Genomic DNA, 26,314 nt, shown 5'->3' with positions numbered 1-26,314 from the left:
GGTGCCCTGGGTTGAAATCGTTGGCCCCACTACACAACCGATACCTGAAATGTCCGTCATCCATGCTCCTTGGGTAGCTCTCTACGTTAGCTGTGCTACTGTCTTTTTGTGTTGGACTAAACTTGCCCAAGATAAAGGCTGCTGTCTTCCTGGCTTCTCTTGCGTCTGTCCTTTCTCTAAAATATTCCAAATCATTGGTAGGAATGCTCCCCCATGAATGAAAATCTTTCATATCGCGAGACCGCGTATTAAAATGCCAATCAAGCTCATTAAATATTTCCACAGGTTATTCTTCAGCCTTATCTCTATTTTTAATTCTTTGCGTGTTTGTAAGCTTTGGGCTTGTAAGATTACGTCCTGAAAGTTGTGCCCTTACTTAGTTCTTCCTCCAAGACTTTACCCCGTTTTTTATGAGAACTGTGCACCCTGATCTATGTGTAAAAAAATTTTTATTTTTACTAGTTAATCCATAATATCATGCTTTGAACAATCTTTAATTTTAGCTTTGATAAAATTAGACATATTCATCTAGTCAAAAGTTATGCTTAATTAAGTGCTATTGGGTATTTATTGGTATTAGTATTTTAATTTCTAGGACTCTTTTTAGCTTTTGCCATATCAGAGACCTTTTTTCAACTTTTTTTGTCCTAACCGCACGATATGCATGATCGACTATTTGTTTTAAAATTCAGATAAGTGGTGTTTCGGCATCCCAGGTACTTAACTTACTCATCCCATTGAAAAAGATAGAGAAAAAAATCTCGACAATTATCGGCGGGATTCGAACCCACGATTCCTCGAGTATCACCGGTTAGCACGCTAGAACGCTAACCACTAAGTCATCGAAGCTCTATTGGATATTTATTAAAATTTAAAGTAAAAACTATGATTTTTTTTAAACAATCGTGTTTCTAATTTTTTCATAACTTCTTCATTAAAAATAAAAAGTGGAATCGCACAGACACTATGTGATCAACTAGGATCATCCTTATAGATTCAAAATTTATTTTACATTAAAAACGAACGATTTATAAGAGTAGTTACACTTTTTGCTCTAACACAATATGAGGCACTGTCAAACATCATTTATTAAACTCCATGTTTTGGAGCTTCGTACCATATAAGTTACCCACGATATGTACGTGACTCGCCAAAAGATATAGGTATACTCAGCAAAACTTTCAGGGTTTGAAGGATATATATTATGAGGTGCGTTTGGAAATCATTATTGGTTACCTTGAATAATAATAGTTTGTTTCAAAAATGTATAGTTAATTTAATACGTTGTGAAAATAAAAAAGTACCCGATCCAAAGAGTGCAAGATTTGTGATCAAATTCTGCAATATCAATTAATTTTTTTCTACAGTTCTCACTTCTTATATTTATTTTCTTGGCAATAACTTTTTTTAAATATTTTATCAGAAATTCAATTTTTCTAGACTATTACTATTGCATTTTGCTGAGGAGACTGTTAAAACTCGAATTGAAGCCTATACCATTGAAAAAGGCGTGAAAAAAGGTGAATATTTAAACTATTGTATCCTTCTTGGTCCCTGAATGTCATCACGTAGTTTTAAAGAAAAATACCTTTTTCTTAGGCTAATACAGTTTTAAAATATCTATTTCATACCTTACGACATCACTAGTTATGTTTGATTTAAATTTCTAGGAACAAATTTTTGCCTCCGGTGTTACAGATAATTACATAGTCCTCTTGGAGTAACAAAATTCCTCATCGGTTTCCTAAGCATTTATTTTGTGATCTTAGCTTTGGATGATAACTAAAAAATCTTCATACACACAAAAACAGTTTGTAGGTGTGTGGTGCTTCATAACTCCATTTTATCTTAATTTCTACGTACGATTTAATCTGATTTTGAAGTTGATATTGTGTCTCATGTCCTGGGCTCTGCAAGAACATTAAGATGACGTTATATAGAACGATACATAATCCTTAAGCTTTAAAAAATTAACAATAATTGGTTCATAAAGTTGTTAATTCAAAAAAGACATTATTCGCTCAAATGATCTAAAAAAAGAATGGTTCTCCTGAAAGTTAAGAGTAACTCCAGAATCTAAGATAAATTAGTTTTTGGCTAACATTTTCGCCGAGAAGCCGTCAGTTCTCACTAATTTAAAACAAAAAACTGCACTTATCCATGCTCGTCTGAAACCCGTGAGGTAGTTATTTTTTATAACTAGTATAATTTTTAACTTCTTGGGAAGTTGACGACTCTATAGTTTTAAAAGTTCGACGTTCATGGCAGCGCCACTTGTCCTGCCTGGGCCAATTGTCCCATGCCAGATTGACCCCTTTTATACGACACTAAACTTATATTTATCATCAAGCATACGTATTTTTATTTCAATTTTTAAGATTTTCTCCCACAAAATAATAAATCTGTCCAAAAAAGAAGTTAGATTACATTTCTTTCAAATAATGATTTAAGATGTGATTGTGAGTATTAAATGCAAGACCAAACAACGATCCTGCCTTTTAGAAAACATTTTAGAATTTTATATTAACTTCAGTTCTATACATACTCGTATATTCACTTCAGTTTTGTACGTATATCCTATTGATTTACGTTTGTACGTACGTATGTATAATTTATTTTTAATATACTTGTATATTCACTCAAGCAAAAATTTTTTATGTAAAATGTATTACAATACTTGTATAGAATACATTATTTTTTCAGAAACATTTATGCACTTTGAAATTCATGCACCATTGTCATTTTTCTATCTATTCTTTCTAGTCGTTTTTCATATAGATTTTGATTCTATTAATCATTCAGAAGAAGCATAAAGTCGTCTTCACAAAATTAATATTTTTATAGTAACAGTTCAAATAATTTATTTAACCTAGCAAAAAAAATTTTCAACGTCACATTTTTCTTTTTTTTAATTCAGTTACCAATCGCCTATTAGCTGGAAAAAACGTAGTACCGAACATGGATCCTGAAGAAGTTTTTAAAAACAAATATTTTAGCAAAAGTAAACTACTATTAAAATCAGTCGGAGTTTGGCCATACCAAAACACTACATCGAAACTAATAAGACGAATCATTTACATTTTTATCATGGAATCAATGATGACTGCTCAGGTATAAATACTTTTTTTTTTTTTTTTAGTTGTATTGCAATTAAAAGGTTTTTAAAGGATATCAAAAATATAGACACAACTTCTAGTATTACGTAGGAAAAATTTTCACACTTTTGCCACTGAAAAGCTTAAAATCATATAACTACACAAAAATTTTCGGAAAAGTGGACCCTTTGTACAAATAGTAATGTAAATCTCTAAAATATCCAGAGAAAGGTGCCCTAAGCGGGTTGGTGACTTAAAGAGGGTAGGCGCTTGTATGTCGGCGTATGAAACGAACGCGAAGGGCAATTTCAAAAAAATTAATCATTCAATAAAAAAAATTAGAGGTGTGTATTTTGTAGTCAGTCAAAAACGAATACACTCATCATATTTTTGATAATTTTCTATTGATTTGAGCCTATCAAAGTTTAAATTGAGGCAAAAATATTGACGTTTTGTTTTAAAATTTTTTGCGTTGCTTACGTAAAAAAACGTTTGCTCGGGCAAAGCGGGTAGGATATAGCGGGTTGCTTAGCAGGTATCCGATTTTCCCTGATATATCATTTGTTACTTATTGTTTCGAATTATTTTTAGATGGCGAGTGAATGTGAGTGGGAAACAGCGATTTATGTAACAGATAAGACGTTATTTTTAATATTTTCAAGTATTGTTTACTATTTTCAAGTTTTTCACTTACCGACTCAATAGTCATTTAGATCTAAATTAGCTACATTTTTATAAATAAGTCTCTTAAGCTGTTAAAGATTCCCTAAATTAAACTACATATCATTTTCTTATCAAATCTTACCTAACCACAATCATTTAGGATATAAAATTCTGTTGTATGTCTGTGACAAAAAAATTTTTTTTAAATTAATTCGGTATAGTCATGCACTGTTTGTATAGCAATCCGCTTTGTTTATACTGATCATTGCAGCTACAGTTGAAGCCGATGGTGTTGTTGATGTTGGTCAGGGCATAGTGGATATACAGCGTGACGGAAAAAGCGTAACGCTTCAACAAATTTTACTGCCCAATTTTCCTTATAAAATTAATATTCATTTTATTGCAGGTAATAAGAGGAATAGAAGAGTTTTATTCTACAAATGACATAAATTATGGCGTAGTTTCTGAAAGTTTGGCAGCTTTCTTATTTTTTAATGGAATAACTTTGAAATATGTTGCTGCTATGATAGCTGAAAAAAAGGTAAGAGCTGTAGTGAGTATCATAAAACACCATCAGATTTTATTTTTAATTTAATTCATGAGTACCGCCAATTCTGTATACTGTGTACCTTTTATAATAAAAGTAGAATTGAATGTAAAATATTTTTCATACAAGTTTTCATGCTTTTCTGAAATCCAAAATAAATTTACGATTGATAAATAAATAAATTTACATAGTTATTAAAACACTTGTAATTAAAACTGTCCATCTATAACGAATGTCCATTTAAATAACAAAAAAAATCTTTATTTCAAGGTACGTGGGACATGAAAATGATTTTTTTTTATTTTGATAAAAATGAAGCGTGTCATACTTTAAGTACATATATTCACATCAAAGCTTTAGACCATTCCTATATATAGTGCAAAAGATATTTGAGTACGTTGGAAAAAATTAACGGATTTTAGTGATAAACTAATACTGTAGTTAAATGTTTCTGAAGTATTTCATTAATATCTTAGAAGGATACTATGTTTTGTAATCAAAAAATATACTTGAAACAGTTGGTAGTAAAAACCATTCAAATCCAAGTAAAGTCGAGTCATTGTGGAGGAAATAGAAAAATACTAATAATCAATGTCAAATAATAAAAAATGTGTTTTTTTTAAATTAATTTATTTTTTTTTTTATAAAAAACACAGAAAAATAATAGAAGCTAATAATATGAATTAATTGTTAGTATCGATATACATACATGTGTCTGTAAAGCAGTATATAGCCAATTTCGTTTATTTAACCACATTAGTTTTTTTTTTTTTTTACATCATTTGCTTGTTTTTTTGGTTTCCCTTGTGTCACTTATAGTTGTGACTACAATATGCCATATTAAATCTTCGATTTTGAGTTTTACATCTGTATACTCAAGAAAAAATAATTCTACGAGGCATTAATTCTAATTAAGTAACTATTTTGCTATGGAGTTTTAGAACAGTATTTAAAATAAAACTTATTAACTAATTTCAAACATAACAACGATACACATTTTTTGAAATATTTTTTTAAAACAAAAAAATCTAGCGAAGATTAATGACATTGTGATTCAGATATTTCTTTTTACAGTAAAAAGACACATAGCTATCGAATCCACGGAGCAAAAATACCAAAAAAATTTATCACTGTTTATGCATTCTCAAAAAAGTATCAGGTGTACGAAGATGGTTTATAAAAAACTTTTTGTTTAAAAATGAGCCAAAGAGTCAGAAAATTTTTTTTCATAATTGTTTTAAAATTTGTTAAAAAAAAAAAATTGACCATCTGGGTTGCAACCCACCTTTGGAAATTGTGTTCAGCATGAAAAAATACATTTTAGAAAACGTTGGTAAGCCCGCCCTAATGGGCTGGGCTGGGCTGGGCTTGTTTCTAGCATCAGGTGGCGCTAGTGTTCCCAGGTAAGATTTCCATAGGAGTATACAGAGTATACCTATATATTGAATGGATTTCATCCAATATATAGGTATACTCCTATTTAAATCTTACCTGGGCTTGTTTCTAGCACCAGGTGGCGCTAGTGTGCTCAGGTAAGATTTCCATAGGAGTATACCTATATATTGGATGAAATCCATTCAATGTATAGGTATACTCCTACGGAAATCTTACCTGGGAACACTAGCGTCACCTGATGCTAGAAACAAGCCCATTGAAAAGGCCACAGGATCCAACCTGGCGCCTAGACTAATTGCACAGTAAGCATTACACCATGCAGACAAGGAACTAACCATAAGAAATTGGGACATAAGGAAAAAACCACAAAGGTATTTGCGAAAAAGTGTCGGGGTGGGAGCCCTCAGAGCCCCCAGTAACTCTGTAATATTGAAGATAAACTCTTAACCTGTATTCTGAATATATTTGATAAAATAGTCATTCTCATTTGTTCGGTTTGTTTTAATCTGTAACAAGTAGTATCCCGTATAAAATTATTTAAGCTGATCTATTCTTAATTCTAACCACTACTTGTTATTTTTTAATTGCATACTATAAATGATATACCTAAATAGGTGTAATCACTCTACTTTTATATGATTTCATAGTTTCAATACCTTTATGAAGAAATAACAAAGGATTGGCAAGCCAACGTTGAAGATGTTAACGAAATAGCCATCCAGCACGATTGGGCCACTAAAGGATATAAAATAACGATGGTTATATACTGTGAGAAACATTTTATTTTCAGTCAATGCGTAAATAATAATTTCAAATAAATTCTAACAAATATTAACCTATTGAGAAAAGTTTCGTAGATCATACTCATAAGCTTTTTAAAAAAATTGAACTGTTGCAATAAGATAATTTTTTATATTGATTCGTAATGAAAGACATTAGGTTGGGTGCTCAACGCATAAGGTTTAAACTCTAATAAGCAACACATTCATCAAGAGAATATCAGTTAACTTAAGATAGTTCGTTTCATTATCAAATAGAGAAATTCCATATTACTCACATCATAATGGTCAGATTAACTAATTACAAAGAAATTGGATCACACAAATATATTTGGAGTAAATAGTAGAACAAATACTTTTTGTTGTAATAAAAATAGTGAAAATGTATTTTTTTGATTAGTATGGATATAGTCAAATTTTACACATTGAACCGTGGATGTTTGGCGTCTTACATTTTTACTAGCTTATTTAAATCTATAAATTCCTTTTTATTACTTTTTATTTCTCAAATCTTCTCTAGTTTTCCAATGTCATGATGCATCAGTTGCTACCTTTACTGGCAGATACCTTAGTTATTTACGTAACAAGTGCGGGAAATTGTTCCGCACGAGTTGCGTACAAGTTTTTTCGCAATAAGTGTGTGGAAAATAGGTGTTTTCCGCACTGATATTAGTGTGGAAAATCGATTTTTCCGCCCTCGGGTGGTTTTGGAAGGCTGGTACTTCCTCGGGCAAAAAAGCAGTTTTGCGATACTCATTCAAAAAGTCTCCTTTACGAACCTCGTTACGGACCTCACCTTCAGCTCGGGCCGCAAACCTCTCGGTTCGCAAACAAAGACTTTTCAAACTCGTAGGAAAACTACTATTTCTACATAGTGTGTGGAAAAGGTTTTTGTCGCACACCTTTTCCGCATAATGTACGGAAAAACCTTTGCCACACACCTTTTCTGCACACTATGTGGGAAAATTGATTTTCCACACTAATATCAGTGCGGAAAACACTTATTTTCCGCACATTATTGCGAAATAGTAGTTTTCCTACGAGTTTGAAAAGTCTTTGTTTGCGAACCGAGAGGTTTGCGGCCCGAGCCGAAGGCGAGGTCCGTAACGAGGTTCGTAAAGGAGACTTTTCGAACGAGTATCGGAAAACTGCTTTTTTGCCCGAGGAAGTACCAGCCCAAAACCACCCGAGGGCGGAAAAACAATTTTAACTTATGGTTTAATTTCAACTTTATACTATAAGACAAAAAAGTTACGATGGCATCCTCATTGATTTTTTAGATTAGAAATTAATTTTTTTTAAGTGTTTTAAAATTAAAAATTAATGTATGTCTGTAAAAAATGAATGAGTGAATGAATGAAAAAAACTGTAAAGTAATTACTGCTTAAACAAAAATGTTTAATAGCTGATTGCTTTATAATGTAGCAATTGTCTACCCTAAAATTATTATTTTTTTAAAATTATTTTAACCATAAATCATTTGCAATAGAGAATATTTAGTGTACTCATAACAGTATTATTTTTTCTAGGGTTATTACCAATAAGCGCCGTATTGTATTGCACAATGCCTGCAGTAGTCCCAAATCTTTTAAATATTATTTTACCGGGAGATACAATCTACAACAAGACTCGAATTGTTGAAGTGGAATATTTCATAATTTCTGAAGAACAGTATTGGTTCCTGTTTACTCATTGTTTGTTGTCACTTTTGGCCGTTATGAACATCTTAACAGCTATAGATGGAACTTATGTAAATTGTATTCACCATGTTATTGGACTTATTAAAATTACATGGTAAGTCAAACAGTCTGAGATTCTATTATTATAACGATTTTTGTCATTAAATTGTTTAAATGGGAGTATTAAAATTCTTTCTTTTGAATAATTTTTTTCAATCGTTTGTAAACATTACATGATTAAATAACATTATTAATCATTTAATGAATCCCATACGATTATCGTTACTATTTTTTGATCACCAATAACGAATAACGTATTGTAATTTAAGTTATAGATTAACCAATACTGTAAAAAATATGAATGATTCACTAAAAGGTATGACTCATGAATCAGAAAGCTATTATTATAATCAAATCGTCGAAGTTATAAAACTACATCAGAAATGCATTAGGTGAGATATTATCAAGCAATCAGAAAATACTAACTCTTGAAAATGTATGATAAATTCGTGATTGTTAATCTATTGCTTTAGATTCGCTAATTTCATCGAAATTGCGTACAGTAAAATTTTCTTTGCAGTCACCGTATTTTATTTAATTGGATTTGGTACATATGCTATAAATGTTAGTAAAGTTTAAATGTCATGCAAATTCCTAACCGTATTGTTTTATAAGATTTTAATGTTTTTACAGCTAGTGTTCAGTTTACACCAACCACTTCTGTTTATGAAATTTATGGTAGGATTTATTGGTGCTGCATTCTACATGTTTTTTTATTTCTGGCCAGGACAGAAATTACTTGATAGTAGTGATGAACTTTTCAATTCAATGTAAGTTGTAACGCCAATTTTTTTTTGGTGATTTTCTTTCCCCATGTGTTTTACAATTACTTTTTCATCCAACTACTTTTTTTCAAAGAATAGAACATTTTCTTTTTGAGATACTAATAAGTATTGACTATCTTAGAGTGCAGCAGTAAATTTTACTTTAAAACAATTCATGCCCGTTAGTTATATTAATTTACTATTGCTAACTAATATATCTTTTAAAAAACTTCGTGCATTAATATTTGTAGTACAAACAAGTAGCTGAAACAAAATACTTCTATAAAAAAACAAACTGGAAAAAATTCCAAAAAAAATTAATTAACAATTACGCACTAAAAATCTCCGGTAATAGAAACTTATCAAACCCAGAAAACCACTACATAATAGAAAAAAGAAAATAATTAATGAAACAATATCACAGGCTAGGACGGCACCATGAACTTCGGATATTATATTATCAGATTGAACATATATATTGAGGATATTATATTATAACAGAGATAGCAATCGAATTTTTCCCTATTTTTCAGGGGGCGTTTGGGTAGTGGATTACAGGGCAGCGGGAGTGTAGTAGCTAGAGTGAAAAACCCCGCTTTAACATCTATATACAAAACAAAAATATATATGCATAGGAGTTATACGTTGTAAATCATAAATAGAATGAATTTTCTTTCATTATTTAATGGTAAATGTATTTAAAGCAAAGTAAATTAATCTATATTTCACAAAAAAATGTTTGTGTGGGCAGCGGTGGTAGCATTGGGGGGGATAAGAGGGTAAAGTACCGTTGAGTACGGTGTAGTGAATTTTTTCAATAAAAATGGTAAAGTTTCTTATAAAAATAAGTTTATTCATAGTTTTTAAAGAATTTGAACACTTAAATTTTGTTCATAAGTACAATTGATTAGTCATAAAAGCAAGTTAGAAAAAAAAGTTTTTGTCACAATCGATTACACTCCAGTGGTTGTGATAGTGCTTGGAGTCGATAATAGTGACGGGTTGAAAAATACATCAATTAAAATCATTGAAAGGAAAAATTGCCATATGCATACCCCGTCGCAACTGTAACCAGGAAATTTGTCATAACCGCAGCCAACGTACTCTTTCACAGCAGAAAAATCGCTACAAAAGTACAAAAAAATGTATGTACAAATGTCCTCTACTAATTAACTACTCATACTGATATTATAACCGGAAAAACACCCATTTTTGTACCTATACATGGCATTATAAAAAAATATAAGACATGATCAAAACAAAAACTGAAATTATTTAGTCTTGTTTTATGATGACCGAAAGTTTATTTTTTATAAAATTTCTTATACAGCTATTACGATAAATAAATTAAAAATTTTTAGTATGATACTTCAAAATTTTTTTTTAACATTATAATCAATTAATACATTTCATTATTTTCCAGATGTCAATGTCAGTGGTATAAGCTTACAACGAAACTTAAATTCCTGATAAGTTTCATGATGCTACGATCTACTGTACCGTTTCGTTTAACTGCTGGACCAATGATTGAAATGAATTTTAGAAACGTCTTTCTTGTAAAATTATTTTTTTTTAGTTTTGCATAGAATCAACACGTTCAGTTTTTCAGCAAAAATAAACTTATACATAATAATACTTTTTTCAAATGGATAAATTTTTTTGTGAAAAAGTGAATCATGTATTATTATACTAAGCGTGCTGATGTTATCTAAAAATTCAATTCCTTATTCATAATGAAGATATTATTTAAGGTATTTAAGACCACAGCTTCTTACTTCACAGTTATGGTCTCATTAAATAAGGATAATTAATAAATCCTAAAATTAGTAGAAAAAACATAAAAATTTCTAAAATAGAATCACACAACACAACAGTAAAAAGGTGAATAACTCATTTTTTTTTTTTAATTAAAAATAAAAAGAAACAAAAGCAAGTCAGTAAACAAGCATTTACTTTTCAGCCATGGTAAGAATCTAAAAAATTACGTTCACTCGACGTATGATTTTATTTCATCACAAAATTTTCTTTAAAAAAAATCAAAAATAAAAAGTTTTAAAACTGAGTAATGTAGAACACTTTAATAAACTATCGTATTTATTATTAAGCATTAAATTATTTAACCTTCCAAGATATATAACTATGAACCACTGCACAATATTGCTTACACTTCATAACACAATTTTTAAACAAGAATAATATTGGATAATACATCTGTTTGAGTCTATTGTGTTTTGTACCACATTACATATTTGAAAAAAATAATGATCTTAAATAATTCAACTCTCTTTCCATCATTAAGTTATATTCTGAAAAGAAATTACTGTAGCTACCGTAGAATTTTAAGTTTTTTATATGTACGAGAATTCCTTAGATATGACTTGATAAAGGCAACTTAAAATCATATCTAAAAGTCCTAAAAAGTATATTGGTCATAATTTAATGAAATGTATCTGAAAGTGTTTGCCAATTTTTACTGTAATTTATTGAACTAATTTCATGATACCAAACTCTGAGAAAGTAAACAGTTATCCCGAATTCTACAGAATAAGATTATTTTGTACAAACTATATTCTTAAGATTAGATGCAAATGACAATTTCATTGGGTAAATAAAAACTTACGTGATTCACAACAGCGGTCAGGATTTAGTCCATTGCCCACAGAATTTTTTAACTGAGAATTTCTCAGTCAAGGCATTGATTATGTTTCTTAATAATTTCCCCAGAAATATGAGAAAAACAATTTTGATCACATACAGGTGGGTTCATTTATTTATTTAATAGTCCATAAAAAAATTATAATTTTTGAATTACATAAAAAAATGCTCATTTTTAAGTTTATTCTTAGGCATGACTGCTTTACAGAAGTGCCTTATATTTTTACCAGAGCAAAAAATGTAACCACCAGTTATATGAAGGTACGTAAATCAACTATCTTTAAAACTTAATATCTGGTTTGGCTTCAATTTGGTTTATAGCGAGTGAAATTGATTTTTTGCATGTAACTTTTTACTTAAATCTTTTAGAAAATTAAAAATCACTCGATATGAGATATTTTACAGCAGTTTTTACACTTTTAAGTTTCGTATGATTTATTAAACTCCATATTTTAGAAGCATAGTACCATAACTTACAGACCAAATGTAGGTGAATCACCAAAAAAATGTGAGCAAAAATTTCAGGTTTTGAAGGATATAATTAGGTGCGTTCAAAAATTATTGTTCGTTGCCTTGATCATTTGTTTCAAAAATGTGTCGTAAACAAAAGGTTGTGAAAATAAAAGAGCACACGATTTATAACCAGTAAAAAATTTTTTGCAATTATGGAACGAACGATCCAGATGATGATCGAAGATTGTCAAACGCACCCATTTTATATTACTGAATTGTGTGCGAGAATTATGATCAAATTTTACAATATCTATTAATTTTTTTCCACGATTCTCATTTATAGTATTTATTTTCTTGGCAATAACTTTTAAAATATTTGATCAGAAATTCATGTCTTTAGCCATTTTATTGTAGCGTTTTCCTGAAGAGACTGTTAAAACTTGAATTGAAGCTTATCATTTAAAAAGGCGAATTTTTGAACGATTATACTTTCTGGTCCCCCAATAGCATACACATAAAGTTTTATAGAAAAATACCTTTATCTAAGACTAATACAGTTTTAAGAGATCTATTTCATACCTTGTGACATCACTGGTTATGCTTGATCTAAATTTTCGGGCACAAATTTTAACTGCCTTTGAGATTCCAGTGTTACAGATGATTACAAAATCCTCCTGGAGTAACAAGATTTTTCATCGGTTTCTATTTTGTGAACTTTCAAGTAGGTTTAAGAGTGGGTGCATGTCACTCCCTTTACCTTCATCTCTGCGTCTGATTTAATCAACATAATTGAAGCTTTACATAATTAACAATAATCAACTACATAGAATTGATGGTTTGAAAAAGAAATTACTCGCTCCAATGATCTAAAAAAAAATGGTTCTCCTGAAAGTTAAGGGTAACTCCAGAATCTGAGATAAATTAGTTCCTGGCAGACAAGAAATTCAGCAAAGTAGGTAAAAAAAAAAAAAAAAATAAATTTTGACAGTTACTTAAAAAACAATCCTTAAATATCAAAAGCCTCTTCACAGTTATAACTTATTTAAAATAAAAAACTGCATTTATCCTTGCTCGTCTAGAACCAGTGAGGTAGTAAAATTTTTTTATAACTAGTGTAATTTTTAACCTGTTGAGAAATTGACGACTCTATAGATGCTGGGGACTGGTGACTTTTGTCAATGAGACTGTTCGAGCTGTTGCAAGCAGCTTTAGAGGATATGCACCGAAGGAGGACTTGTGCAACACAGAATCTGGATAACAGAAAGTTCTTGCTTTCTCTAATACCCTCGTGATTGGCTGACACCCTCCCATGGTATGTATTATATATGCTGCTGTAGAGGGAAGTAGTACACACACACACTCACACACACACACACACACACACACACACACACACATATATATATATATATATATATATATATATATATATAATTTAAATCTCGCACTAACCCCATACTCAAGCTTTTCCCACCACACCATACCCGAGTAGCTGAATGGATAGCGTCTGCAATTCCTGTACCAGCTACATATCGGATATCAGTTGGATGTATACATTCAAATGGGTTCTAATAGTATTTTTATTTCTTTATCTCTTCACATTGTATATTTTTAAATTATTTTTTACTATATGACGCGTTTCGTATAATCCCATTATTTTTCTGAGGTTTATAATTGCCGATAAATATATTCATACTTTATAATTCAACTTGTACTTACACTGCACTACCACAACAATTAAAGTTTTAATCACTTTTTTAAAACTGTTTAACCTCTACAGATGAGTGAAATCTTCACAATCTCTAATAAATTAGAATTCAAGTATTAGGATAGGAGTAAATGATTAAATTATTTTCAAAGAAAACGGTTTATCTCAAACAATTACTATGTAATAAGGAAAAATCAATAACGGCAATCAAATAAAGTTTTATATTTAATTGTTTATTTCAAACAATACAACAGAGTATGTTTTATGGATAGCTTTTAATTTAAATCTCAATTTTTTTAAGTGGATTAACTAATCATTGTAATATTATTACCCTTAAGTAGAATAATTGTAAGTATTGTTAAATTATTTAGTTATTTTTGTGTATTATAAAGAACCATTTTTCAACAAAACCTGCTGAATGGACATTGTAATCCATCTAATCCAATTTCACAACTAATAAAAAATATACGATCAATTGACAATCAATCTTAGAAAAAGGTAAGATAAAAAAATTTAACAGCATTACTTTAAATTATTTTTATATCGTCAACTCATTTCATTTTAGTTATCTTTACAGTTTAATACAATTGTTTTTTGTAAAAATCAGCCAAACAAACCGCTTGCTTTAAGTAATAATGTAACAAATGATAAAGCTTCAATCACCTGATAATTAATCTTAGTTAGATAAAAGTAAAGTCCCTTACTGAAAGGAAATTCTTGAAATTTTTTTTTCGTGACAATGGTATTATTTTTGAACAAACCAGTTGTGGCTTATCACGATATGTGATACGTTGCACAAGTTAATTTTTTTTTTTTTTTTGCTATTTTTAAAGAGCGAAATTAAGATCAATACTACCAATTTTTCGTTCACTTTATACGAACTATTAAGGAAACTATTAGGATTTTCGATGAATCTTATATTGCCATAGAGCTCCATACGTAGACAATGCTTGTACCGTTTCAAGTACGACACGCTTTAGAGGAGCAAAAGACGAGAGAAAAGATACATGCATTGAAAATTAAATGTGAAAGTTGTAAAAGTCTTACGTAATATTTTATGAGACAGTACAAACATTTATTCATCATTCAACATACGTTACGTTTCTTTCAAATAATGATTTAAGATGTGATTGTGAGTATTAAATGCAAGACCAAACAACGATCCTGCCTTTTAGAAAACATTTTAGAATTTTATATTAACTTCAGCTCTATACGTATATTGACTCAAGTTCCATACGTATATCCAATCGATTCATGTTTGTTATGTCCGTCCGTATTTATTTATTTGTGTGTGTATTGTCACCCAAGAAAAAACTCTTTTATGTAAAATGTATTGTAATATTAGTATAGATCACATTATTTTTTCAGAAACATTCAAGCACTTTGAAATTCATATGGCATTGTGATTTTTCCATCGTTATTTTCTAGTCATTTCTCATGTGAATTTCGATTCTATTAATTATTCAGAAGAAGCTTATAGTGCGTAATGTCGTCTACACAAAGTTAATATAATAATAGCAATTCAAATTGATTATTTGACCTGAAAAAATATTCGCAACATCGCATTTTTCTTTTTCTCTATTTGGTTACCAATCACCTATTAGTTGGAAAAAACGTAGTACCGAACATGGATCCTGAAGAAGTTTTTAAGAACAAATATTTTAGCAAAAGTAAAGTACTACTAAAAGTAATCGGAGTTTGGCCATACCAAAATACTACAACAAAAGTAATAAGACGAATTATTTTAATTTTTCTTATGGAATCAATGATGGCTGCTCAGGTATAAATAACTTTTACTTAATGAATAAATGCACATATAGATGAAACAATCACGAGTTTGATTGGAACAATACAAAAATACTTGACAGAAAGCGAAACAATGTGGAGAAAGCGCAACTTTGTCAGAAATAATTCATATTAATGTGTTCAAAAATAGCATTAATAAGAAAGAAGATATTAAAATATTAGAGAATAAAGAAGATATTAGAATATTAAAATAACTTTTACATGCAAGTTGTAATATTTTGCATAAATTCCAAGCATAACCTTCCGAGCAAAAATCTCATTCTCTGCTTAGTAAAAAAGTATTTTGGTGCAATCTGCGTTGAAATTACCTCCCAAGTCATAGGTGAGGGTGTAAACACGCAGATTTTGGCAATATATTTTTCTAGTAAGCCAAGAATTGCTAGTTTTTATTCAGGAGGAATGTGGCGCTTTATTCCTAAAATCAGGGAAGAAAAGTTGTCTTTCGACGGGTGTACTGTGAAAGCTCACATTCTGCGATTTTTACTTTAATTTTCTTCAAGTAATAATTTAAGTTATCATGATAATAATTGGAGAAAATATATTATTTACAATATTGTGTCGTAAATCTTTAACAGATTTCGGCATTACATCTGAGCACTTTTATTTCAACAGCACTCTAGTACTACATATTAAAATAGTGGATGATCGTCGATTCATCATTATTCAATTTTATAGTACAACTATAATTCATTAAAATTTATAGACAGATATCTTAACTAAAAATTTGAATAATAATAACAAATAGTAAAAAACATTTTTTAATTTATTATCTTATTATATCCTCCTTAACTATCGACATGAGGCCCTAAAGTGATTCCCTCTCCAGAATAATATAAGCTTTCAATTTATAACTTATACGTTAATGTTTTACTTTTCTTTGCCCTTCTAAAAAAAATTAGTGGAAAATATACTTCCCAAAAGAAATACACCCAAAATTTTTCTTCGTATTTTGTGAAAAAAAGGAAAAATCGATGAAATTTTAGAAAATAAATGATCAAAGGAAAGCTGTTAATATTCTAAAGAGAAGTTGAGAAAAAATTATAAACTACAAATTACTTATTACAGTCAAAAATCAGTTGGCAGCTTTAGTAACAATATATCGACAATATCCATTATGAACATACAGGACAGCTCGAAAACCAGAAGGAGAAATTGAGCCAGCTTCCCGCGTAAAAATTTTTACGTTTGGCCAAAATTACGCCAAAGTTCATGTGGTCAACGTTTGGCCAAATTTTGGCCAAGCTTGGGCAATGAGAAAATCCCAAACTTGGATTTTCGTTGGAATATTTTACTCAATATTTTTCGTAAGTCATATAATGCAGACCAACTAATATCCTGACGCAACAAATTAATTTTTTAAACGTTTGGAAGAACATTTGCTAAACTTGAGTAAAATATTTCAACGAAAATCCAAGTTTGGGATTTTCTCATTGCCCAAGCTTGGCCAAAGTTTGGCTAAACGTTGACCACATGAACTTTGACGAAAGTTTGGCCAAACGTAAAAATTTTTACGCGGGTTAATTGTCCAAAGTTCTTGAAACTCGATCACCTGAGAAAGATAAACTTAAACTTATAAACAGCACACAAGTCACTCTTGAAAATTCTATTAATTTACATTATTTTTTGTCTCATCTCCTTTTCTTTTTCTCCATCCTCTTTGTCACACAGTATACAATGGACCCATTTGACATAAACAGCGCACAAAACCGGGAATTGCGGAAGCTCTTGAATCAAAGACAATCGCACGAATTTATACATAACAGCACATAAAATATTCTGACGAAAAACGAAATAATCTAAATAACATTGGAGCACAACCCAGAGACTCTAGCTGACTGGGAAAAAGCTGACGAGAAACATAAATTATTTATGATAAAAATGTTTAATAAATTTACTCCGAGTGTTGGGAGGGAACAAATACCACATAACTACGGAGAAACGCCAGAATAATCAGAAATGAGAGTCACAATAATAACTATAAGCAAACGCGTACGATTGGACACGTCGAGGGACACGTAAATGTTGGACTAATGAAAATAAATCTTCAATTGGCGCATTATCAAATAAACTTAAATATAAAGAAACTGAGTTCATACCACGCCTTGGCATTATTCAGAAAGGTGAAAGAATTTTCATCGGAACTAAAAAACAGATATAGTATAGCATCGATAGCGTCTACATGCTTTTTGCAAAATCAAAAGTAATACAGCAGTACACGGGTGAAACTATCAAAGAATACAGTGGACGTGTAGAAAATCTATGTTATGGAATCACAACATACGACTCAAACCCAACATACCCAGCATATGAAAAATTTTATATGTAAAGACAGCGCAGAAAAATATGCAACAAAACAATATACATACGAATGAGGGGCCCCGTAATCTATAAAAGGAGGCGACTTACCAGTTCAGCTGACATAATGTCATAAAAATTGAAGAAAAAAATTACGAAGAATGCCAGCGAAAAGGACATGACACAAAGGAATGTTACTCTCTTATAAGAAATGCAAAGAATGAAAAAATAAATCAGAATAATGTATGCTAGCAACAATGTACAATAACCATCATAACTATGATCAGAGAAGAGGAGGCTCCAACAACCAGCAGAGTTATAATAATTATAATAAATCCTTCTACAATACCAGAAACCCGGACTATCATAATGAGGGAACAACTATGGAAACAATAATTTTGGCCACAACAGGGGCAATTATAATACCAACAGCAATTGTAACAATCATAGTTATCGTTACAACGACAACAGATACAATTATGTCAAGTACAATAACCAAAATTATAATAGGAATTATACTTATCGAGACAGAGGACCCCAGAACAATAACATGAACAATACACTCGGAAACAGGACGGATGATTCTTGTACGGAGCAGAATGAGAGGAAGGTATACAAAGGAGAGAAAGAAGCAACAGAGTCAGATAAAATACGCATCGGAGGTAAGTGGGATACTGTATCGGAAAAAGCTCATGAAAGAGAGCAAAATTAAAGTATTACTAGAATCAGACTCCGAGCGGGCTTCTCAAACGGCTGAAGATAAACATGAAGATAGTAAGTATGTGCAAGCAAAAACCTAAAGCTCATAGCTCTTTGTTTCATGAGAATAAATACCTTTTCATGTGCACATTTATTGTACCAAGTTTGTAACAGCTGATAAGTAGTGCATTATTGTTTAATTGTGCAGTGAAGTTTTAGTAGGAATTATTACAAATATCTACCAAGTGAGCCCCAGAAAAATTGAATCGATGATTAAGTTGTTTATAAAAATCGGATAAAACTGCAAAAAACGCGGTTTTTAATGAATCATTAATTTGAAAAAATAAAAACCCTGGAGACTCGTGAGTCCCACTGAATGTTAATTCTGTAGCAAAGAATAAGTGGTTTTTTCGCATTCCAAATATTCATACTTTTCAAAAATGCATTTATTTATTAAAAAGGCACTTTTTTAAAAATTGCATAACATTTTTTGAAATATCACAGCAAACCATGCATAGGCTTATTGGTGTAATTTTTGTTAATTTAAGGTAAAGTTACTTAAAAGTTGTTTTCTTACCTGGTGACGCATGTCTCCAGGGCATGCACCAAGTCCGAGAGGACTTCTTGTGCTCTAGTGCGATAAAATTAGTTTTCTGGCTCCAAAAATGTTGACTAGCTCGGAAAAAATAGGGCAGTAGTTAATGAATGGTAACAAGTTGACCTAAAATTTAACAAGTATAAATATCAGCAAAAGCTCCAAAAATGGCAAAAACATTTTTTTCGAGTTTAGAAGAAAACCGAAGAACCGCACACAGAAAAGTGTGAAATAAAAAAGATGCGCAATTTTAAGACAAACAAAATGAGCCACATTGAGTTCAGATAAGTTCAGTTGTTTTTCCGTAAATCGCAATAAACTGCCATTTTAAGCCATACGAGACTCTAGGGTTTTTATGTTTTAAATTAATAATTTATTAAAAACGGCGTTCTTGCAGTTTTTCCCAATTTTTATAAACAACTAAATGGTCGATTCAAATTAACCGGGGCTTACTTGGTAGATATTTGTAATTCCTATACTAAAACTTCACTGCTTAATTAAACAATGATGCACTACTTATCAGCTGTTACAAACTTGGTACAATAAATATGCATATGAAAAGGTAAACAATGTGGAGGTTAAACTGACTGTCGCATTTTTTATACGAAAACCCCCCCAATGACTAGTCTATGGGGGGGGGGGGGTGCTACTTATTTGCTAAAGATTGTTCGCAGGTGGTATACAGCTATAACATAAGCTTTATGTAATCATTGGTTACAGTAAAAAAAAAAATTGTTCCTTTATAATCAGTTGAATAACGTCCGCAGTTACATAAACAAAAACTGAGTGAGGGAAGAGCGTAAACATGAACAAATGTATATACACAAAAAAAAGCGGAAATAAAGTTAATAGGATAAATAGGAAAATGGTACTTGAAATCACCCTTTTTTCTCTAACTGGATGTAATAAAATACGACGCAAACAACATATAACATGAACAATACCCCATCACAAACATACAAAAGACACACGCAATCTCTCACAGATAATAGGTACTAATAAACTTCAACTTCCTCTAACTTCAACCACAATTCACTCCTTTATTTATTGACCGATTGGAAACCCCATGTAACCGTTTATTGAAGTTAGAAAATTTCGAATTTTTAAGGTTATGATGTTTTCTGAGGGAATAAAATAACGTATTGAGTTTTTTTCAAATACCATCAGAATTCAAGAATCTTAAGGAATATTCATGAATTTTTTTATATTTTTTTATTAACGCCTCTTCGAGTATACTAACGAGCTGATCGTTACTTAATACTCTGAATCAGCTAAGCGCCACATAAGTATGGCCCGTATTGTCCATAACTTTAAAAATGATAACAATAATAATTTTATAACTATAAAAATAACAATAATATTGATAATAATAATAGTAATAATAATATTAATAATAATAGTAAATAATATTATTAATAGTAATGATAATAATAATATTATTAATAATAATAATAGTAATAATAAAAAAATTAATAATAACAATAACGATGATGGTGATGATGATGATGATGATGATGATGATGATGATGATGATGATGATGATGATGATGATGATGATGATGATGATGATGATGATGATGATGATGATAATTTTTGAAGAAAGCCTTTTATTCGTTATGGGATTAATTCAAACTGAGATCACGTGGTTATGACAGGGTTTACAAAAATAAACAGTTTTTCCATCCTTGATTGAGGCAAACAGTACAATGTAAAATTTAGTATTGACATTATATTCTCAAATAGTGAATTATAATATTCGTCATACTGTATACAATTTATAAATTTAAATACGTTTTAGTTTACAATACCTTGATAAAAAAACGTGGCAACGTAAAACAATTAATACGTGAACTTTTTTCACAAGCCTTATTTAATTGTTTGACACTAACAATTTCATTGAACTATTCTTGGTTTGGACAAAAAATAAAATGTAAGGTATAAACAGAGTAATAATGTTATAATGTATAAGTGAAGTGCATCACTATATTTTTTTTAAATTTATAATGAGTGTGCGATGAACATCATCTGATCTGTCTAGTAAATAAATAAATTAGACTATATAACTGTTGAAAGTTGCCCCAAATTTAAAAGCATCAATTCAAAAAATATCGACGTATTTTCCTTATATAATTAATATTCATTTTATTGCAGGTAATAAGAGGAATAGAAGAGTTTTATTCTGAAAATGACATAGATTACATTATAGTATCAGAAAGTTTCGGAGGTTTCTTAATTTTCAATGGAATAACTTTGAAATATGTTGCTGCTATGATATCCGAAAAAAAGGTAAAAGCTATTCATGTAATTGTCATGAAATACCATAAGAAAGTATCTTTAATTTAATTCTTAAGTACGATCGATACTCTATAAGCCTTTACAATAACAGTAAAATGAAAAATGTAATATTTTTCAGACGTTTTTTTTTCATGCTATACTAAATACCCAACAAAAAAAACTCATAGAAATTTTGAATTATATTTAAATTTGCATGATTATTCAAACGTTTATAATTAAAACTTCTCATGGACAAATAAAGAGGGCGTAACGACCATTTAAATAAAAAAAAAAATACGTTCAAATGTTTTTATGGAGTGGATTACAGTAATTCAAGTTGAAATCGTATGCTTTATTCTCAATGCGAAAATTCTTAACACAGTTCTCGTTGAAGATAAATTTACCACACTACCTGCTTGCTTAGATATTTTTATCCTTCATGAAAAAATCCATGAGGTGTAGGTAGAGCCTCTTTTTCAAGTATTTTATTGGTTGACGTTGAGTTACGTGCTATTAAGTGAGCAGCAATTTCTAAATATTTAACGCATATACTTGGGGAAAGAGGAATCTATTGTCATTGACTGTCACTTTCGTACTAAGTATAGCACTATTTTTGTTCAACTTGCTGGTACCAAGACAGCACAATGTATTACTCGATTGTTGCTCGGTCTTCATCCAATTCTATGTTTAAAGTCTCAATAAATGTTGAAAATTATATAAGATGGCGCCATAAGACACTAAATAAAATGTACAAGGTTCAATTGTTAATGTTATCAAAAAATTACTCTTACCAAGGTCATTTTTGGCTCAAAATTATTATGACGTCCATTTTTTTTCATTACATAATTTTTTTTATGTCCATCTCATATTGAGTCTGACGTTTAAAATACCTTAAGGTAGTTGTTTACCCTAAACCTACCGATATTAATTGATTTTACAGTAACAACGATTTAATATGTGTATATATATATGAGGAAGTCCACAAAAAATATCTCGTTTTCGTACCCCATTTTAATAAAAAAAATTTTTTCGATGCACACCCTTCAAACCGGGCTTATTTTACTCGTACTGCCATCTACTATAAGAAAAAAAATTTGAATTCGGGTTTCCGTGAGGGTGGCCCTTTTTTCGATTTTTTTTTGAAATTTATTGATGAATATATATATATACTACTACGTCAACTACTACCTTAACGTCTAAGACTTTGTAACAGTCGTACTCCGTGTATAAAACTGCTTAAGCAGGACTATTCTTATTTCTAACCACTACTTACTATTTATTGATAGCATATTATAAATTATTTACCTAGTTAGTTTTAATTACTCTGCTTATGTATACTTTTATAGTTTCAATACCTTTACGAAGAAATAACAAAGGATTGGCAAGCCAACGTTGAAGATGTTAACGAAATAGCCATCCAGCACGATTGGGCCACTAAAGGATATAAATTAACGATGGTTGTATACTGTGAGAAACATTTTATTTTCAGTTAATACATAAATATTATATTACCAAAAGGATTCTAACAAATATTAACCTATTAGAAGTAGCTTTTTAGATCATACTTATAAGCTATTGAGAATTTATCATCAAGTGATTACATTTTTTAAAAGAGGTTGAACTATTAGAATGAGAATATTTTAAACTCAAGTTACTACAGATAGTTAGTGTTGTTATTAAAATGTAAATTCCATATTCGACCTGATTGTCAATATGTATTATTCAAAAAAATTATATCACAAAAGTATTTAGGGAAAAAAATGCAACCAATAATGCATTTTATTATGGTACAAAGTAGTGAAAATGTGTTATTTTTTAATTTTAAAGATCGATTTGTTGCGTCTTGGATTTTCACTAATTTATTTAAATAGTTAAATTCATAGATAACCATTCATTTTTTATTTTACAACTATTTTCATTTCAAATCTTCTCTTGCTACCTAATGTTATATAAGAAGGTACCAAATAATTGAAACTAATGGCTTAACTTTTCCTTTATACCATAAGACTAAAATGTTAAGATTGCAAATTGACTGAACTGATAAGAAGCATAGAAGTTGATTTCTTAAAAATGTTTTAAAATTAGAGATTGATTTATATTCTTGGATACTGAATGAACGAAAAAAAAAAAAAAAAAAACCAAGAAAAAAGCTATAAAGCTATTACTGTTTCAATGAACATCTGATTCGTTCTTAATGTAGCAATTGTCGATCTAAAATTGTGATAAAACAAATTTATTTTCATAAGTCACTTGCATTAACCAATGTTTGTTGTACTCATAGCAGTAAATATTTTTTTAGGGTTTCTTCCGATAGCCTCCACATTGTATTGCATCATGCCTACAGTAATCCCAAATCTTTTAAATATTATTTTACCTGGAGATACTAACTACAACAAGACTGTAATTGTACAAGTTGAATATTTCATAATTTCTGAAGAACAGTATTGGTTCCTTTTTATTCATTGTTGGTTGGCCCTTTTAGCAACTGCGAATGTCATTGCAGCTATAGATGGTACTTTCATAAATTCTATTCACCATGTTATTGGACTTATTAGAATTACAAGGTAAGTACGTCAGTTTGAGATGCTACATTATTACGCTTTTTCTCAAAAAATTTGAATGCGATTAAGAGCATAAAAGCTCTCTCTTTTAAAGAATTTTTCTTCTAATCATTAGTAAAAATTATATGATTAAAAATCTGTATCATGCAAACAATTTATTTCATAAATTATCATCATCGTTATCTTTATCACCTATAACAAATAAAATATTTATATACTAGTTACAGATTAACCAATACTGTAAAAAATATGAATGATTCACTAAAAGGTATGAGTCATGAATCAGAAAGTTATTATTATAATCAAATCGTCGAAGTTATAAAACTACATCAGAAATGCATTAGGTGAGATATTATCAAGCAATCGAAAAATACTAACTCTTGAAAATGTATGATAAATTCGTGACTGTTAATCTATTTCTTTAGATTTGCTGATTTTATTAGAGTTGCATACAGTGATATTTTTTTTGCAGTCACCGTATTTTATTTAGTTGGATTTGGGACATATGCTGTAAATGTTAGTACAGTTGTAATAATATAACATAAATCCCTAACTGTACTGATTTATAGAATTTTAATATATTTTTTCAGCTAATAATTAGCTTACACCAACCGTTACAGTTTACAAAATTTCTTATAAGTTTTATTGCTATTGCATTATACATGTTTTTTTATTTCTGGCCAGGACAGAAATTACTTGATAGTAGTGATGAACTATTCAATTCAATGTAAGTTGTAACGTTAATTTTTTTTTCTTGTGATATCTCTTCCCGCATGTTCCACCATAACTTTTCTTTCGAACTACTTTTTTCCTATAACAGAATATTGATTTTCGTCAGATGCTTTTTAATATCAACTCTCTCAGATTACAACAGTAAATTTCGCTTTAAAATAATACGTGCTCGGTAATAACATTAATTCACTGTTACATACTAAAATACCTATGAAGAAGTTTCGTGTATGATAGTTAGTATGAAAGGTAGATGAACCAAGGACGTGACAAATCACGAAAGCAAGGATAAGTACTGTTTCTTGTCAGCGTTTTTTGAAGTTTATCAAACAGAATTATGTGTATGCCTGAGTTGTATACGCGTTGATGTCAGTGTGAAAGTATAGCTTGCGATCAAGCCTACGTGCACAGGAGGCTATATATAGAGAGTAGCGAGACGCAGCTATTATTGATCTACTTTACGAGCTGCTAAATCCTTTGAGCATTTTTCGTGCAATTTTTACTGTGTGTCACTTTTGAACGTCGTCCCCAGAAACCACCGACACTAACCATTGTGTCCATCCATCCAACGGAATCCCCACAAAAATTGTCACGTACACAAAATTTATCTTTGGCTTTCATTTATACCGAGGATTCGAGCTTGTGCTTTTTTATGCATTCCACAGTAACAGTTACAAATTTTTTTGTTATCATAAATAAACATTGGTTTTTTTTTAAATATAAAAATACGCCTTCCCCTAAATTTTCGGTATTATTTTGAAATTTAGTACAGTACTTGAGAGTTTCAATAAAAATGAGATTGCAATACACCCTTAAGATATTAACCTGATTTAATATTATATGCTTCTCAAACAGAAGTTCGAAAGTGAGAAATGGATTTTTTTAAATTATAAAAAAGTATTTTAAAAAACTGAAATCGTAGGTGACGTGCCTTAACCTATCTATATATGAAGACCGAAAATTTTAATTTTTGATAAACTTTTTTTTACAGCTTCTATGATAAAAATATTTAAAACTTTTTAAGTCTAAATCTATCAAAGTTTTTTTTTTTTTAAATTATAACTGTACTATATGTGTTTCATTATTTTCCAGATGTCAATGTCAGTGGTATAAGCTTACAACGAAACTTAAATTCCTGATAAGTTTCATGATGATACGATCTACTGTACCGTTTCGTTTAACAGCTGGACCGTTGATCGAAATGAATTTTAGAAGCTTCTTTCTTGTAATATATACAGTTGTTTTATAGTTTTTCATAAAATCAACACGTTTAGTTTTTCAGGATAAAGAAACTCGTAGATATACAGTAATGCTTCTTTTCTAATGGATACATTTCCTTGACAAAAGAAAAATCGTATACTGTTACATTGAACGTGTTGTTGTTGTCTAATGATTAAATACATTATTAATAACAAAGACATTATTCAAGGTATTCAAGACCGCAGCTTCTTACTTTACTGTTATGGTCTCATTACAAGAGGAAAACTAGTTAATCTTCATACATTAATAATCAAAAATACTAACATTATCTTCTTAAGCTGGATTCAGTAGAAAAAA

General features: G+C 30.0%; 1 protein-coding gene across 1 annotated transcript; it reads left to right on the top strand.

Annotated features, from left to right (window-relative positions):
* The first annotated feature begins 2,958 nt into the window (after positions 1 to 2,958).
* LOC106642001 (uncharacterized) lies at positions 2,959 to 26,246 on the top strand. Its single transcript, XM_089594005.1, has 12 exons — positions 2,959 to 3,001; positions 4,030 to 4,100; positions 4,165 to 4,299; positions 6,348 to 6,458; positions 8,852 to 8,988; positions 10,406 to 10,538; positions 10,734 to 10,769; positions 21,345 to 21,479; positions 22,814 to 22,934; positions 23,767 to 24,031; positions 25,850 to 25,982; positions 26,187 to 26,246. Exons 1-12 carry the CDS (start codon positions 2,959 to 2,961, stop codon positions 26,244 to 26,246), a joined length of 1,380 nt encoding a protein of 459 aa, XP_089450131.1.
* Positions 26,247 to 26,314: the final 68 nt, after the last annotated feature.

The sequence above is a fragment of the Copidosoma floridanum genome, unplaced genomic scaffold, assembly GCF_036245765.1.
Source record: "Copidosoma floridanum isolate Cflo_tuat_1 unplaced genomic scaffold, Cflo_Japanese_pri ptg000020l, whole genome shotgun sequence".
Lineage (NCBI taxonomy): Eukaryota > Metazoa > Arthropoda > Insecta > Hymenoptera > Encyrtidae > Copidosoma > Copidosoma floridanum.
This window is presented reverse-complemented; position numbering and strand designations above follow the sequence as displayed.

Excerpts from the sequence above, each read along its gene's own strand:
- LOC106642001 (XM_089594005.1), top strand. The coding sequence starts at position 2,959 with ATGGATCCTGAAGAAGTTTTTAAAAACAAATATTTTAGCAAAA. Across the intron at positions 4,101-4,164 it reads TACAGCGTGACGGAAAAAGC|GTAATAAGAGGAATAGAAGA; the intron begins GTAACGCTTCAA and ends ATTTTATTGCAG. Across the intron at positions 10,770-21,344 it reads CTTCTTACTTCACAGTTATG|GTAATAAGAGGAATAGAAGA; the intron begins GTCTCATTAAAT and ends ATTTTATTGCAG.